Source organism: Monomorium pharaonis, chromosome 6 (assembly GCF_013373865.1).
Source record: "Monomorium pharaonis isolate MP-MQ-018 chromosome 6, ASM1337386v2, whole genome shotgun sequence".
NCBI lineage: Eukaryota > Metazoa > Arthropoda > Insecta > Hymenoptera > Formicidae > Monomorium > Monomorium pharaonis.
Window position 1 is genome coordinate 26753887 of NC_050472.1, and position 15346 is coordinate 26769232.

A 15346-nucleotide genomic window follows, 5' to 3' on the forward strand; every position below is an offset into this window, starting at 1 on the left:
CTTCCTCCCGTCTCCGAATGAGATCTGAGAATCGATTACGAGCGATGATGAGGAGAGTCGAATGTAACAACGGTCGATCAACGATCGATTTTCTGCTCCATCTTTCACGAATTTACCTACTGGGAAATGAGTTATATGGCCACGTAGTTCTACATCCGCAATTTAAAAGTATAGATGACGTTCCGCCACGAAAACTGGAGTAGTCTTCTCAAGGCTTCTTTCCGTTTTTAGTCTTGACAATTTTGTTGACGTTCTTCCTTGGAAAATTGTATATCTCGTTCTAGTCGACAATGGACGACGCGGTGCCGAGCGCGTCATCCGCGCAATCCGCGACGGCAAAGTACAAGGAGAGAATGAAGCGACTCAGAGACCTCCACGCCAAGAGGGTGAGTAAGCTCGCTACGAATAAAAACTAACCTATTCGAAATGCATGAGACTTTTCTAATGTTTATTTTTATTAATGTAGATTAACTTTGATCTCATATTAATTTACTCTTCATTTTAAAAATTAGAAAAAGATCAATTTCCGCAATCTTTATTTATGAAAATGGACATAAATTTATTTGGAGATATTCTGACGTTTTAAGTTCCTCTACTTTTATCTACAAAACCAATATTAATCTTTAACACTCTGCATACACGATTTAACTTTTCTTTAAAACACTGAGATAATTATAATTAATATTACCTTTATTACTATTTCTTTTTAAACAAACTATACAAATACTTTCTAAAGATATTAAAGTATGTGTGTAACAGTAATTTTTTGTATTTGTAAAAGTAAAATAAAAATTAATTCACAGAGGTGTTCTGATTCAACATCTGTAGAGAAGGTGAAAAACACATGTGCAGTGTGTTAAATTACTAAATATATGTATTTATTATTAGGAATTTATCATCGCAATTTGTCTATAGCATATTGATTTAACAGAATGAGGCTAGAATGCAGAACCACAAGGAAGTTGTAGAGGAGGATAAGAGGAACAAGCTGCCTGCCAATTGGGAATCTCGCAAGAGACAGGCCGAGTGGATAATACAAGATGAAGCTGCTAGAAAAGAAGCGGAAGAAAAAGTATTACAGTCGACCACATTTTTCCAAGTTTTAATTGTGTATACGGCATTATTTAATTGCTCTATTATTTAACTTATTATTCAGGGTGAGGATTACGAGCGAAAAAAATTGCTGAATATTGATGCCACTGAAGCAGAGAGGATAGCCAGGAAGAAGAAGAGCAAACAGAATCCCGATCCAGGTTTCTCAGATTACGAACAAGCGGCAATACGTTCTTACAATAGACAAGTGAAAAACATCAAACCGAACATGGAGGCATACGAAGAAGCGAAAGAGAAGCTAGGCCCTGCTTTTTATGGTGATCCGAATACGATATTACATGGTTTGCACGAGGATAAAAAGGAAGCGATAGATAAAATGGTCACCAATCTGGAGAAACAGTAAGTATATAATATTTTACGATCTTGTAATAAAATTGTGCAATCTTCGACTAGACTCGGACTTATCTTCTTTTTCTTTTTTTTTTTGCAGAGCCGCAAAACGGGAGAAATACAGCAGGCGTAGAATGCACAACGATGACGCAGATATCGACTACATTAATGAACGTAATGCTAAGTTTAATCAGAAACTGGAAAGATTCTATGGCGAGTATACTCGAGAGACGAAGCTAAACTTGGAGAGGGGAACGGCTATATAAGAAAGAATCCAGTTGTTGTAAATTATCACAATACTTGTATTTTATGTACTATGATACGATGATATTTATACAAATAAGAATTTTGCGATGTTTTGTCGAATATATCTTTAGCTGTTCTTACTGACGATGTCTATTGCTCTGCGGTACGCGAAAAATCTAAAGATAGATCCGTAAAAATTGTCTCGCGAGAAAAGAAATCTAATCGTCTCGGATAACGAAGAACTAGTTAACGATTCTAATAATGCGGTACGCACTAATCATAAATAAAAAATTAAGTTACATCATTACATTAGTCACATATGTTCTCTATTACAATCGCTTAGTCCTACGAAATTTGTTCATTTAATTTAAATAAAATTTTTTATATGTACAATTCTTTAAAACCTTCTAATTCAGTTCGCGTCATACCACCCAACTGTGTACTATATCTGAAAAAGTAATATGTCGTAATTATTTTTGCAGACAGCTGTTATATTCATCAAAAATATCGATTTCGTTTGAATGAAACCATCGATATAAAGTATACTCACGCCTTGGCGAAAAATTGTGGTGATGCGTTACTCGTATGTGAATATCTTGCGTCTCCCCTGAAAATTCAAGTCTATTAGGTTTGCTAGGAAAATTAAGTGAAATGATATTACATTTCATTCATCACATATAAAATTCTTTTTCTTACCTGAAGTTAGATGATACGTTTCGCCAGGAATTGTTACGTCAATGCTACATTAATAGTGTTAATAGCTTGGAAATATTATGTAAAAGAATTACAATTTGTAAATGGAACGTAGAAATGTGCGAACTATTCGACAATTTCGAATCAAAAGATTCAAATACAAATTACATATTGCGATATGTTACATATATACAAATTACATATATACGAATTGCATATTGACAATGTTTATATTACTTTTCCTATTTAGAAATCTTTAATTTTAATTTAATTTGATTCGAATCGATTTGGCACATAAAAACCTTGATTCGCACATCTCTAACAGAACGTTAATTTAGCGTGCGATATCAAAATCAACAAAATCTAATACACACAAATCTAATAAACAAATGAGAGCAGAGTCACAAACTCTACTCTTCTTTATTATGCTAAAAACATGATTAATGTAATTAATCATAATTAAGTACACAATGTTTATAATGTTATAACGACACTTTCACTCTTAGTTAAAGTTTTTTTTAATACAATAGGATAAAAATATCACTTCTTTATCGCGTTTAATCTTATCAAAATTCAATCAATTAGTGTAATCGCGGTCTTCACGAGATCTCGTAAAGGATGTATGTTCGTAAAAATTGGCATGCTGTTAGGCGACGAGTTATCCTATTTCGCGTGGTTGAAGTAGTAGTTCGAGGCGGAGTTCACACTATCACGACAGTGACAACGAGGTCGACGGCAACCCTCTCGGTGGTTTGCCAGAGCTTATACCTGCACTGCCGCGGTTCAATAGTCTCGGCATGTCGCACTCTTCGCACTTGTTCATCAGTGGATGATTGTCGAAAGTGCACATGGTGCAGACCCACGAAGGCTCGTCTCGTTCCTCCCGGTCGTTGTCACTCGTAACCATCGTTGGCTGTTCCGGCCGCCACGCCGGAGGTTGACTCGGTAAACGCGGCGGTTGCGGATTCAGCGGTCTCGTTGGTAACGACTGACCCGTATAAATGCCCTGATAAAACTCCTCGTTGGTTTCGCCCAATGGTACTGAAAGTACGAGTTATTCGTTGTTCGAGAGTCGTTCCTAGCTTTGTACGCGACATCGTAGTACGAAATAGATACCTCGTCTGTCTGACCACTGATCGACTTCGTCAGCCAATCTGTCGCACTCAACCTGCAGCATATATATTTCGCTCCTCAGCTTTCTCTTCAGTTCCTGGAAACATAACGCGTTGAGACACGTATCAAAAAAGAAAAAAAGGTCGTTGTTCCGCGCATCGTTTGTACGTACTTGAGGGGACATCGAGGGATCCACTGGTCGTGATAATGCCTGCACCTCCTTCTTCATTGTTTCGAGCCGTCCCTTCTCGGCTCGTAGCTCTCTGGCGAGCCTCTCCTTCCTAGCCAGTTGCTCCGCGATTAATTTCTTTTGGTGCTCCTCCACTAAAAATTTCAAGGACTATTTTAGTTGGCACGAACATGCACGAGGCAAATGGTAAACTTTAGAGATTACTTCAATCCCAGCGACTCTCTAATTCTACTTTATCGCGAACGATGAGTCATTTATTTTATCATATCGTCTCGTTATTAGTAGAAGTTTATCTACCGATCATAAAGGATTAGATATAAGACATTCGCATCTGGGCATCGTAGATTAACGATCGCAACGCCGTGTTGTTCGCGTTGTCCGCAACATGCTCCTTGATTATAAAGATTAAAAAGAATAAAAAGCAGTAGGTCTTCGCAAATGTCGTTCAGCGTAACAACGAGTCCAGGAAACGCGTCGATAGCGCGTGAGCTCTCGTGATCAGAAAAACTATCGGATCAGGTGGTGCGCGTAGTTGTAACCGCGCGGACGCGGCTATGTATAGCCCGGAGCGTGGGGTCAGGAATGCGTAAATATCGTTCCCGACGTTGCGTGCGTGGGTGTAGTACGTGCGACCGAGTGACTTCCAGGTAAATATACATGTGTGCGCGCGATTCTGCAAGCAGCGAAAGCAGTGTACGTTCCGTTCCGACCCGATTCGATGGGTTCACCTTGGCACAACAGCGATCGGTTCCGATTGGAGTCTGTGTGATCCTCGTGGGAGGAAAAAGAGGCGACGGTAGTGGGAGTCGGCGCGACGCTGCTCGTCGTGGGCCCGGACGGCGTCGTTGGAAGGCTGCAACCTGGGACGATATTCGTCGTCGTCGTCGTCGTCGGCGTCGGCGGCGGTATGGAGGGTGTAGTCGACGCGCTCATCGTCGTCGTGAGCCTTGGCAATTGACTTGGCGGTTCTGGCGGAAGTTCTGAAAGCGATACAAGCAAAGCATCCAGTATCCCGTGTTAATTTTAGTAATAATTCCTCGACGAGTACAAAGATTTATATTCTTAGTTTTATGGCACTGTAATTTTACTAAAATATCTGAGAACACCCTGTATCGACACGCCTACACTTCGCTTATTCTATTACATCACAGTCCACCCTAGAAAAATTTTTTTTTAATTCTACGATTTTTAATACAAATTTATATTTATATAAATCTTTTCTTGAAATTTTTTATATATGAATTCTAAAAATCCCAAGATTTTTCATTCTATAATTAGTGATAAAATCTTATAACACACAAATAGAAAGTTTAGAAATTTTTAGAAAATATAAGATAAAAAATGTTAGAACATTTGATGTAAAATTCACATATATGAAAAAAATTAGAAAAAGACGTAAGACTTTCTCAGTATTTCAGAAGTGTTCCAATTCAAAATGTACAAAAAATTTCCACGAAGGTACATAAATACTTTTTTCTTCAGAAAATTTTCTCTATCTAAATTATATTTTCAAAATGTAAATCAAACTCCCTTGTGTCGCGAAGTCTGGATAATTTGTTTGAAATTAAAAACGTACCAGGCGACCGCAGTGGGCTTTGAGTCCACGGCGGCAGTATGTGCGGCTTAGTCATCGGCGGTCTGATCCTCGCCGCCGCGACACTACCGACGTTTCCAGGACCGATGCTGATCTGCAGACGACTTTGAAAGCCACGCGGATCCAAGGACGAGGTCGAGTAAGTTAGGCTCGATCCTTCCGACCTGATATCGATCGGGGGTTGCGGCTCGGATGAGGGTGGCCGGAGGGTCAAGCTGACCGACGTGTAACTTCGCGTGTGATCGATCTGCGCCTCGGACTTCCCGATGGCTAACAGAGGCTCGGCGTAATGAGGTCGTGGCACGACGACGAGGTCGCTTCGTTTACAGGCACCAATCGTCGGTGCCGTTCGAAAATCTGCCGGCATAAATTCTGCACGATTAAACAATTTGTCTTTTTAAGAAAAAAAAAAGAAAAGAAAAAACTTTATTTTCGGTAAATCTCGCAAATAACTTAAAAACCGATGGCTAAAAGCAAAAGAAGTCGACGGTGTATCGAAGTTAATTTGGGAACTGGTCCAGTCTGAGTAATTATCAAATGGCGATTGTAACAGGAGCACGACTGGTGTGAGCGCGATTAAAATGAATTATCTCTAATCCACAATAAACAAGCACGCCGCAATGGAGCATGATTCTGAGAAGAGCGTACAGCATTGTTATATAATCCGATTTCGCTTTCAATTACTCTACTACATCTCTATCCTATAGTTATTTCGAACTAAATGTTATCATTTCTCTTTTGATTTGATACTATTAGTAATCTAATTTTTAGTCTATGTTTAGTCTCTGCTGTTTGCATATCACATATTTAACGCTCGATATTGACGTGTAATTATTACTGCGATTTACATCGTAAAGCGCTGTTTTTTCTTCGAAATATTTCTCACAAAATATAATTTACATCACTTCCAATTTTTTTTTACAAATCCTTGATATCAATACTTTTCAAAAATAAAGGACATTGCGCACGATTTTGTGCCTTACGGAAATTCGGAAGGCTCAGCGTTAAATAGTGCGAACACAATATAAAAAATCCAGCAAGGAGGCAACGTCCGTCTTCCGTACCGCGATTGCCCGCGGGGCTGCAGGCGACGTTGACATTGAGCTCGAAGCCATTGCTGCCGTTGCTATTGACGATGTAACCGTCGTCGAAGAAGCCGCGCGACGTGCAGGCGGCCGGCGCGGACGAGGGGGTGGCGATGCCGCCGGACGACGACACCGGCGTCGCGGCCGAAACGGCGACGGCGGCAGCGGTGCGGGTGCAGCCTACGAGGGGGTAGCGATGGGTCATACCGATGTCCAACGACGCCGGTCGATGGGGACGCCCAATGCCGACTTTGCTCGCGATCGTTTGGTTCATCGTGCGGTAACGTTGCTGCGACACGAGTTGCTGCTCTCGTTGTGGTTGTTGTTGTTGTTGTTGTTGTGGTGGTGGTGGTGGTGGTGGTGGTGGTAGTTGTTGCGGCTGCTGCACCCCGGCACAGGGAGCCGGCGGTGGAAACGCGCCCGGTGACGGACGGGACTCCTGGGTGGCCCGCAGGCTTCTCGCGCATGTCTCCCGGTCGTGACTGTTCTGCAACGCACACGTACCTGGGGTCAGCTTGCCGCCGATCGTCCCCGATGTCGATTTCCGATTTAGGAGACACGCGTCCCGAGCCCGCGTGCCTCTGCAAGATCCGAGAGGAACGCGTCGCACGATCGCTTACAATTAATCGCTCGTATTACACTAGGAAAGACTTATATGTAATGTCCCAGAACGTCAAAACCGGATGATCCTTCTGACTGGTAGAAAATTGCCATTGAATCTTCCCAATTATTGACACTGCATAATCTTTTTGCTCTAAGAAGAATTTTGTAATAAAAATTCTTTTAAAACCCAACTAAATTAAGCGTGAAACGTAATTTTCTCTTTTGTTTCTTTGCTAAAATTTTATTATAACATGGAAGGCTCGTAAAAGAAAGACGATTTCCGAATCGATCAATTCAAATGTGTGACGAAAGGTACATCCGGTGGTTCTGGGAGAACCTACATAATTAAACAACGTACACACAGGTTCCACGCTCGTGCAAATTTAGCAATGCATGTCAGAGGAAGGCAAGAGCAGGGGGGACGTGATTATTAATCCTTGTTAAATCGCAAATCGTCGTAAATCGTGTTGCAAGCACCGACGGTTAGTTTCGATTATTGCGACGAACAGGGTTCGACGAGTTAGTTGAATGGGATCTCTCGAGGAGGGTCTCGTGACCCGAGACGGAGGGTGTATCGGTATATTTAATAAGGCCACACTCCTGACGGACAAAGGCCACCTGTATACCTGGGCGATGCACTGGGAGACGACGTGATCAGGGAGCGCGGGGAACTGCTGCTTCAGCTCGTGGAACAGCTGCATGATAGTGATGTTAGAGCAGTGGCACTCCCCCATCGTGGGCCCCCATCCTCCTGGCAGGGCCTACCTGCAGGTGCCAGGTACATCATATCGTTACATATATCGGTCGGTCCTATCATTCGTCGGACCGATACAAGGTGGTCGGTCAGTCGATCGCTGGGTCTCTCTTCCCAGTGAATTTGCCCTAATACCGCCGCAATGACGAGAGAGACGAGAGCCAAGAGCGCTCGTAATAACGCGATCCGGAAGCCTTCCCAGAAATGTGGATATTTTATAATTCATTGGATGCAGCGAGAGTTGGACCGCGTCCAGATCGAACGCTCCTCTACGACTCTTGGGGGCGATTTCTCGGCGACGACGCTGAACGCGCGAGATGCCGGGAAATGATAGAATTGCGAGTGATCGGTAAGTGGGCTCTCGATGATTCGACCACGTGCGACGGAAGGAAGGAAAGAAAGAGAGAGAGAGAGAGAGAGAGAGAGAGAGAGAGAGAGAGATAAAGAAAGAGAAAGATTATGAAATTTGAATACCGCTTGTGAGAAAAGCGATGTGCGCACTCAATTCTCTTTCGACAGGTGCTATGCGTTAGACTCTTAAAGCTCGGATCTCCCTTTCGTCGGAAAGACGGAAGCTTTCCCATTCCTTCCCTCCTCTTTCTCTCTCTTTCTCTCTCGCATATCTTACCGTATTTATAAACTCGCCTGTCTGACCCATTTTTCAAAAGCAACGCACAAGTCGAACCCCAAGTTGGACGCCTTCTTCTACACGGTAGTGAATGGAAAGCTCTCGTTATCTCGCGAAAAGTATCTCCTCCCTCCCCTCTCGTATCGCGCAACACACATTGCTTTCCCACATCGGTTGATAATTGAAACAGTCAATACAGTCGATCTAATAAATCTACTAATTCACATTCTACGATATTTATACATTAGGTATACGTTTGCATATTCTGGCTCCTATCTCCTATAAATAACGGTCGAAAAATGATAACTATAGGCCATGCGATTAAAGAGAAATCTAAATGCGCGGTGCTTACGTACGCGGTGAATCATCGCAGAGATTCTTTTCGTCAAAAACTGCCAAAATTCGCGCAGGCTAATTTAAAATCTTGATCGTATTCTAATTCAAAATCGCTTCGCGACACCCGCTACATTGCGCGAAATTGGCAGCTACGTAGGAAAACGATAGACACCTGTGCGGTTACGTGCCACGTAAGAGTGCTACATAATTATTAGCCGGCACCGAGGAACACGCCACGCGCTCTTCGCGTTCGCCAGCAGTCGTTATGAAATTTTGCGAATAATATTATATTATTTACGAAAAAAGAACGCTTGCACGGCCACTGGTCGCAGAAAAAAATCAAATTGCACGCCAACAATAATAATAAATAAATGCTTCGAAAGACGAGAAAAAGATAAAAATACTAAAAAAGAATATTGCAATTCCAATAACGCTGATCGAACAAAAATATGGCAGGACCAGTACGAATAATTTTTGCACGGAAGAAACAGTGCGTTTTGTTGAAATACTTGAAATGAAAAATTTAATTAGATACATATCCAAAAACAGTTTTGTGTTAGACTAAAATAATTATGTAGGATTTTCCAACTAATTGTTAGAATATCAAAACATTTAACAGTAAAATTATTTTCAGATCTGTATCCTAAATTTTTAGGTATTTCAGCAAAACCTTGCTTTTCGTGTGGTGATAAAAAAATGTTGTCTTCAAATTACCGTCGACTTCCTTTTTCGTCTGATGCAAAAGTCTTTCTCTCCGGATAATGGTACTTGACTATTTTCGCAAGCTCGCGATTGGCTAAAGGCGTGACATTAATTCGATCGGAAAGGACTTCAAAGGGAGCACGAAAAAGCTTCGGTCGCGTGGAATTTGCACTTGGAGCACGGCCACGCGGCAAAATAAAGTGCTAGAATTAATAATCTCCGTTGCTTCCTCTTCTTCCGTCTGCTCGCACCTGGCGAGACGACGGGTCAGGTGAATGAGGCATTAATCAGGAAAGTGTCTATTGGCGCACCTTGCTTCGTTTACACACAACACACACACACATACTGTACTTTGTTTCCCTATCTTTCCGTGAATTAATTAATTTAATCTAAGATACTCAACACGCAATCTCTGTTATATGTAAAAATCTATTAATATGATTTTTCTATTCTTCCATATGTTTAAGGAAAAAAACATAGTTTCACGTCGATACAATTTTCTTACATAAATTTGCCCATTATTTCAGACTCACTTACTCTTCCGTTTCTTTGGCAGGTAACTCGCTCTCCCTCTCGAGATTTTCACAAACAAGTCTACACATAAATGAACGAAATGCAAATAAATACGAGTGGGCAGATGGCACTCGAAAGATGGTCACACGAATTTGTTCCGGTTCTGCTCGTAAATCTCGCTTCTCGTCTAGCCGAATAAATGAATCTGCTTGTGCCAAGGGCACTTTTTTAATAATATGGATACAACGTGTTCCGCAAAGAATTCATTGAGACAATTCTTTCCTCAATTCAATTCGATACTTGCGAAAGAGAGTTCCACGTCGAGGTTGGTCAAAGGAAACGTGGCCACCGCTGGAATACGTGACACCTCGAGCGAGGGAGTGAAATCACATATATCGAAATAAAGACAGATGAAGAAAGCTCAACCGGAAAGCCGAGAGGAGTTTCGGGACGCCTCTGACGGCGACGGGGACGTTTCAGGAGGGGAAAACGAGAGCGCCGTTCGCGTCGGGACAAGCGAAAAAGGAAAAGCGAAATTCCAGGCTGTCGGGAAGATATTTGTGTCATGAAATACCCGAGAGATAGAGACACGCGTACACATAGACAGGCGGCTGTTTTCGTCTGGGCCCATAGAGGAAAAGCGGCGCATTCCGCCTGATATTTCACGCCTCCGCTCCCCGCGTCTCGTTTTGTTTTACTCCGCGCGAAAATCCGCCGAAATCCCACTCAGTGTCCCGTGAGAGCAAACTTATCGGCAACCGAAAGATATTTCATAGAGCTGATACCACGGGAAATCGAATTCGACCTTCCGATTCCACGACCACGTGGCTTTTTTTGCGGATAAAAGGCAAGCGAAAAGGGCGAGATTCTCGCAAATTCGACGCAACGACGCAATCGCACATCTTCGAAATTATGTAGAGCGTACGGTTCATCCGAAACACCTGTTGCTCGCGACCGCATCCCCGGGAGTTAATTGCACGTAACAATATCTAATTAGTGGCGACGTGCAAACGCAATGAACCGGGCTTGGCACTCGACTTGAAGCGATTTTTTTCGAAAGATTTTCGTATGTAGTTGAATGTAGTAACATTGATTTTGTTTATAGTAGCGTAGAAAAAAATATCGGAATTTAAAAAAACGTCATCCCCGACTTTGAAATAAATCAATTGTAATCAAAATAACGACTGTTTCTTATAGAAAATCGTTTGTAATGGGTTGTAGTACAATTATTTCCGTTTGTAGTTGAATCGTTCGCGCGGTATAATTATTTAAACAATTTATACATGGCAAATTTTTTAATTTTAAAGATAGCTCAAATCCGCTTGCGGGACTCGATTCAGAATCGTTTGGAGTTGTTTGTAGTGATTTTGCTTTTTTATTTTTTTAAATTCTGATATATTTTTCTACGCTACAACAAACAAAATAAAAAGTTATTACATTCAACTACATACAAAATCTTTCGAAAAAAATTAAGAAAAAAAATCGCTTCAAGTCGGGTGCCAAGTTCACAAAGCCAATGAACCGTGCAAGACAATTAGAGCGGCGGGGTCTACCACAAGAAACAAATGTATGTTCGAACATTTTTATAGATGTGAATTTTAATAAAATAATTATCGTATAAATAAAGCATTTTTTATTACATAAAAAAATATTATCACATTATGACACGGAAAAAAACGCTTTTGCCAAAGTATCCCAAAATTTAGCCGGATGCAGATCTGAAAACAATTTTGAAAATAATCATTACATGTCAAATTGATTACTAAAAATGTCAATACTTTTTATGATAGTTTAATGGTCAAAAAGATTATTTTCAGAGCTGCATCTATAACTAAATTTAAATACTTGAGTAAAAATTCTTTCCGTGTATACGAATTCCTCCGCAGAAATTGTCAAAAGGACAGGCCGGACGATCACGCGGCGTCGCGACGCTCCCTCGACGTCTCGACGGAAATTCAACAACGCAACGAGATTCGATCCGCGCCGGGGAGTTTAACGTACGTCCGCGTCGGGGGCGTCAAGTCGGTCGGCCACCAGACGAAAATAAGGAACCAAGAATAATAATTGACGGGGGACGCGCGCCGTTAACGTTAAGTAGAGCCGTACGATAAGTTGTTCTACCGCGCGCCGGCAAAAATAAACGCCAACTACACTGAAAATAAAATAATATCACACTTTTTCCCTCCAGCGAGAGAATCTCTGCAAAACACCACCGTCGCCGTCTGCACATCAGTCGGACCGATAGAATCCGATCTACTGCGCGACTTACTTTATTGATGCAATTGAATCGGTGAACACTTGGAAAAAGTAAAAAAAAAACTAATATAATGTATTAAAAGAATATCTTTTTAACGTGTCAGTCAAAAAAAGTGTTAAATTAATTCAAGGTAAGAAATACGCGCTCTCGCAATTCGCCTTCCTCCCCAAATACGTCGATGTCGATGTTGATGTCGGCATGACGTGAACATATCTTCGGCCTTTAAATTCGAATTCCGCACAATTACATCCCGATGAGAACTTTTACGCGGTATTTCCGGACGCGCGCGCGTCTTAAATGAATTGAGCATCAAGCGAGAGCACCGAGTAAATTTGTCGATCAATTCACCGTTATCGCACGTTATTCCACGGAGAGAAACGGTAAACATTTTCTCCCCTTCGTCGAACGAACGTATAATCGCGTATATTACGCTTCGTAGTAACACGATTACATCGTAATGTGATAACGTGCGTCGAATTAATTGGATTTTCAAGTCGCCGCACGGTATCTAGGGATCTGCGAAATATTTGTATATCAGGAAAGGATTCAATTCGATTCTAATCCAAACTATTTGAAAATTTCAAATCTAAAAGATATTCGAATACGAATCATTTACCACATATTGGTAATCTTATAAAATTATTTTATATCATATAATCAATATTATAATTCTTAACTATACACGGAAGAAATTTTCTCTTAAAAATTCTTAAAATCGTGGTAATTCTGAGACAACGTGAACCTCGAAGAATTTTACTATATTTTTAACAAAGTTTACTAAAATTTTAATAAAATATGACAAAGTTTTAGTAAATTTTGTTAAAAGTATAATGAAACTCTTCAAAGTTTACGTTGTCTCATAATTATCATGATTTTAAGGGTAATTTTTAAGAGAAAATTCTCTCCGTGTATTAATATTCAACTTAACAATTAAGATGTTAATTAAAAGTTAGGTGTCAACGATTCGATTCGATGATGATGAGGATATCGATAATTATATCCTTCTCATAATTTTCATATTATTAATAATATTAGAATATTATTTGGATATTGAACATCTATTAGCGAGTTTCATTTTCCGCGGGAAAATGTTTTGCTAGCGGTCGTGGCACTCCTGCAATATATAAATCTAATAAATTTCATGTATAGGATGTTAGTGCTTAATCTTGCTGTGCCGTGTTCGAAAACGGCGCCCCAGGACGTCTCAATCGCAGGAAACACGAGCACCTGGCCCGACCTGGTCGGGCCAATCGTCGCCAGTATGTACTCCGACTTTAAATAAACCGACGCAGCGAGAGCGCGTAACGCTCCAACGCGAGCTTGTTATGACAAGCACGTGATACATTTGTTTTACAGCGGAACGTTAAATTGATGCAGCGGTGGCGGAGACACCGATCGCGATCCGTCGTAGTACAACCGATACACTCTCGCCCTCTTTCCCTCCGTGTCTCTCCCGCCTGTCAAACGGAACGGATCTTCGCATTATTGCGGTTTCCGAATGAAACCCTCGCGATGTTTCGAACGCGAGGAATCCCACTCGCGGCAAAGAGATCGTATCTGTCGTTCGCGTCATCCGTTTGAGCGAAGCAATTATGTAATCGATTTGTGGGTGATTCGCTGAAGAGTCGCGAGGAAGGAGAGTCGAGATAAACGCAATTGGAGCCGTTGGTCGATCGCGTTAAAAGACGCCTCGCGTAAAGCAGGTTTAAAGCGCGACGTTTTTACGCGATTTAATTTCTGCCTACGCGGCCGCGCGAATAGCCGCCTCTCGCGACAGATTATCTCCACGCGACATTATCATAAATCTTGCGCAACGATCGAAACCGTCGCAGCGGCGACGCGAACGTTTTTTTTTTCCTACGATTCGATGGCTAAAGATAATCGTATCGTTCGCCGCGCGTGTCGTGCGCTATCTTCTCGAAACAGGACAGGTGCATTGTAAGAAAAGTATACACTGAGAAAAAAGGTTGGTAATAATTAAGCTTAGATGATGTTACTAATCTTTGATAAAATAATTTCAGTCAAGTATTCACTCAATATAATCAAATATTTTTCACCTTGGAATAGTTTCATCAAAGTTTCATTATTTTCTCAGTATATGCATCAATTCGGATCGAGAGGAGGGAGATAGGAAAGATAATCAACATTTTTTAGATTTTTTCTCATCTTTATAAGTTGCTAGAACGAGCCTTTATATAATATGAACATTACCTTAATATGAACAAATGTTATTAAATATTATTTTAAATTATCAAAATTTTTTAATAACAAAAACTGTACTGAACGCGATAAAAACTTAGTAGCATTAAGATTAATTCTAGCAATAAACGATAAAATGCAGCGGCAAAGTTGTGCAAAAATCGAAAAGTATATAATTATTCCTTCTATTTCCTTTCTTCCTTCATATATCCAAAAATTCTAGGAATAACTGTGACAGTTAACATGTCGACTGCCACCAGCGATTATCCGCGATACCGACTTTACACCGGCGCCATCGAAATTCTTGTCGAAACGCTCGTAAGAGATAAATGTCCAATTTTAATGTAACATCAAATTAAACGGCATAACAATGTAAAGCTAGGGCTAGTCTGTTCGACGCACTATTGAGACGCAACAGAAAATGTAATTTCATTTAATGGTACATTACACGGAGGTTTTATCATTGTATACACTTATATACGACAATTGCATGGCAATTGTGTGTAATTGTGTGGGAAAAGCTGGACAAAACGGCACGAGGAGCCAACCCGAACGCGCGCTACTAAAACGGACACGGTGGAGGGCCCTAGGTATGTAGAACCTCCGCGCGGAAACGCATCATTGTTGTCGCGGTGCGCACTCATCCGGTGCATTCCGTCGCAGGTGTATTTTCGTGCCGCGTGGAGTGCCCGCCGCCACCGCTGCCGCCGCGAGTAAAAGTCAGAGTGTGCTCCGTTTCCTTCTCCCGTCTCGCTCCTTCTCGATGCGGACGTGCCGACGACGAGACGCCACCGTCGCTGCCGCCGTCGTCAGCACTCCACGACGACGGCGGCAATCGTCTTCTGAAGCGTCGCTTTTAGACTAGAAATTTAGACTTTAGATGGGACGAGTAGGCGAACTCACCGGACGGCAACCATCGGGAACGATAGAGACGAGCTACGACGTTGTTGTTGCACTTCTCCACCTCCCGCACCTCCCTCTTCTCGGTTT

At 41.5% G+C, this 15346-nt stretch overlaps 2 protein-coding genes and 1 long non-coding RNA gene across 4 annotated transcripts; 2 read left to right on the top strand and 1 right to left on the bottom strand.

Annotated features, from left to right (window-relative positions):
* Nucleotides 1-26: 26 nt before the first annotated feature.
* LOC105828460 (pre-mRNA-splicing factor Syf2) lies at nt 27-2079 on the top strand. Its single transcript, XM_012666788.3, has 5 exons — nt 27-168; nt 285-386; nt 932-1072; nt 1157-1452; nt 1544-2079. Exons 2-5 carry the CDS (start codon nt 291-293, stop codon nt 1707-1709), a joined length of 699 nt encoding a protein of 232 aa, XP_012522242.1. The 5' UTR covers nt 27-168; nt 285-290; the 3' UTR covers nt 1710-2079.
* LOC105828457 (TGF-beta-activated kinase 1 and MAP3K7-binding protein 3) lies at nt 1728-15345 on the bottom strand. 2 transcript variants are annotated; one of them, XM_012666783.3, is made up of 10 exons: nt 15260-15345; nt 7594-7732; nt 6344-6851; nt 5262-5636; nt 4414-4665; nt 3668-3819; nt 3499-3592; nt 3151-3423; nt 2240-2296; nt 1728-2137 (listed from the first exon to the last, which is right to left on the bottom strand). In XM_012666783.3, the coding sequence occupies exons 2-10, from the start codon at nt 7699-7701 to the stop codon at nt 2112-2114; spliced, it is 1845 nt and encodes a 614-aa protein (XP_012522237.1). In that variant the 5' UTR covers nt 7702-7732; nt 15260-15345; the 3' UTR covers nt 1728-2111. The 2 variants fall into 2 exon arrangements, with proteins under 2 accessions (XP_012522237.1, XP_028046755.1); XM_028190954.2 differs by having other exon boundaries at nt 1728-2296.
* LOC114254471 lies at nt 12995-14517 on the top strand. The gene is made up of 2 exons (XR_003625855.2): nt 12995-14123; nt 14253-14517. It is a non-coding gene; the product is annotated as an uncharacterized LOC114254471 (long non-coding RNA).
* Nucleotide 15346: the final 1 nt, after the last annotated feature.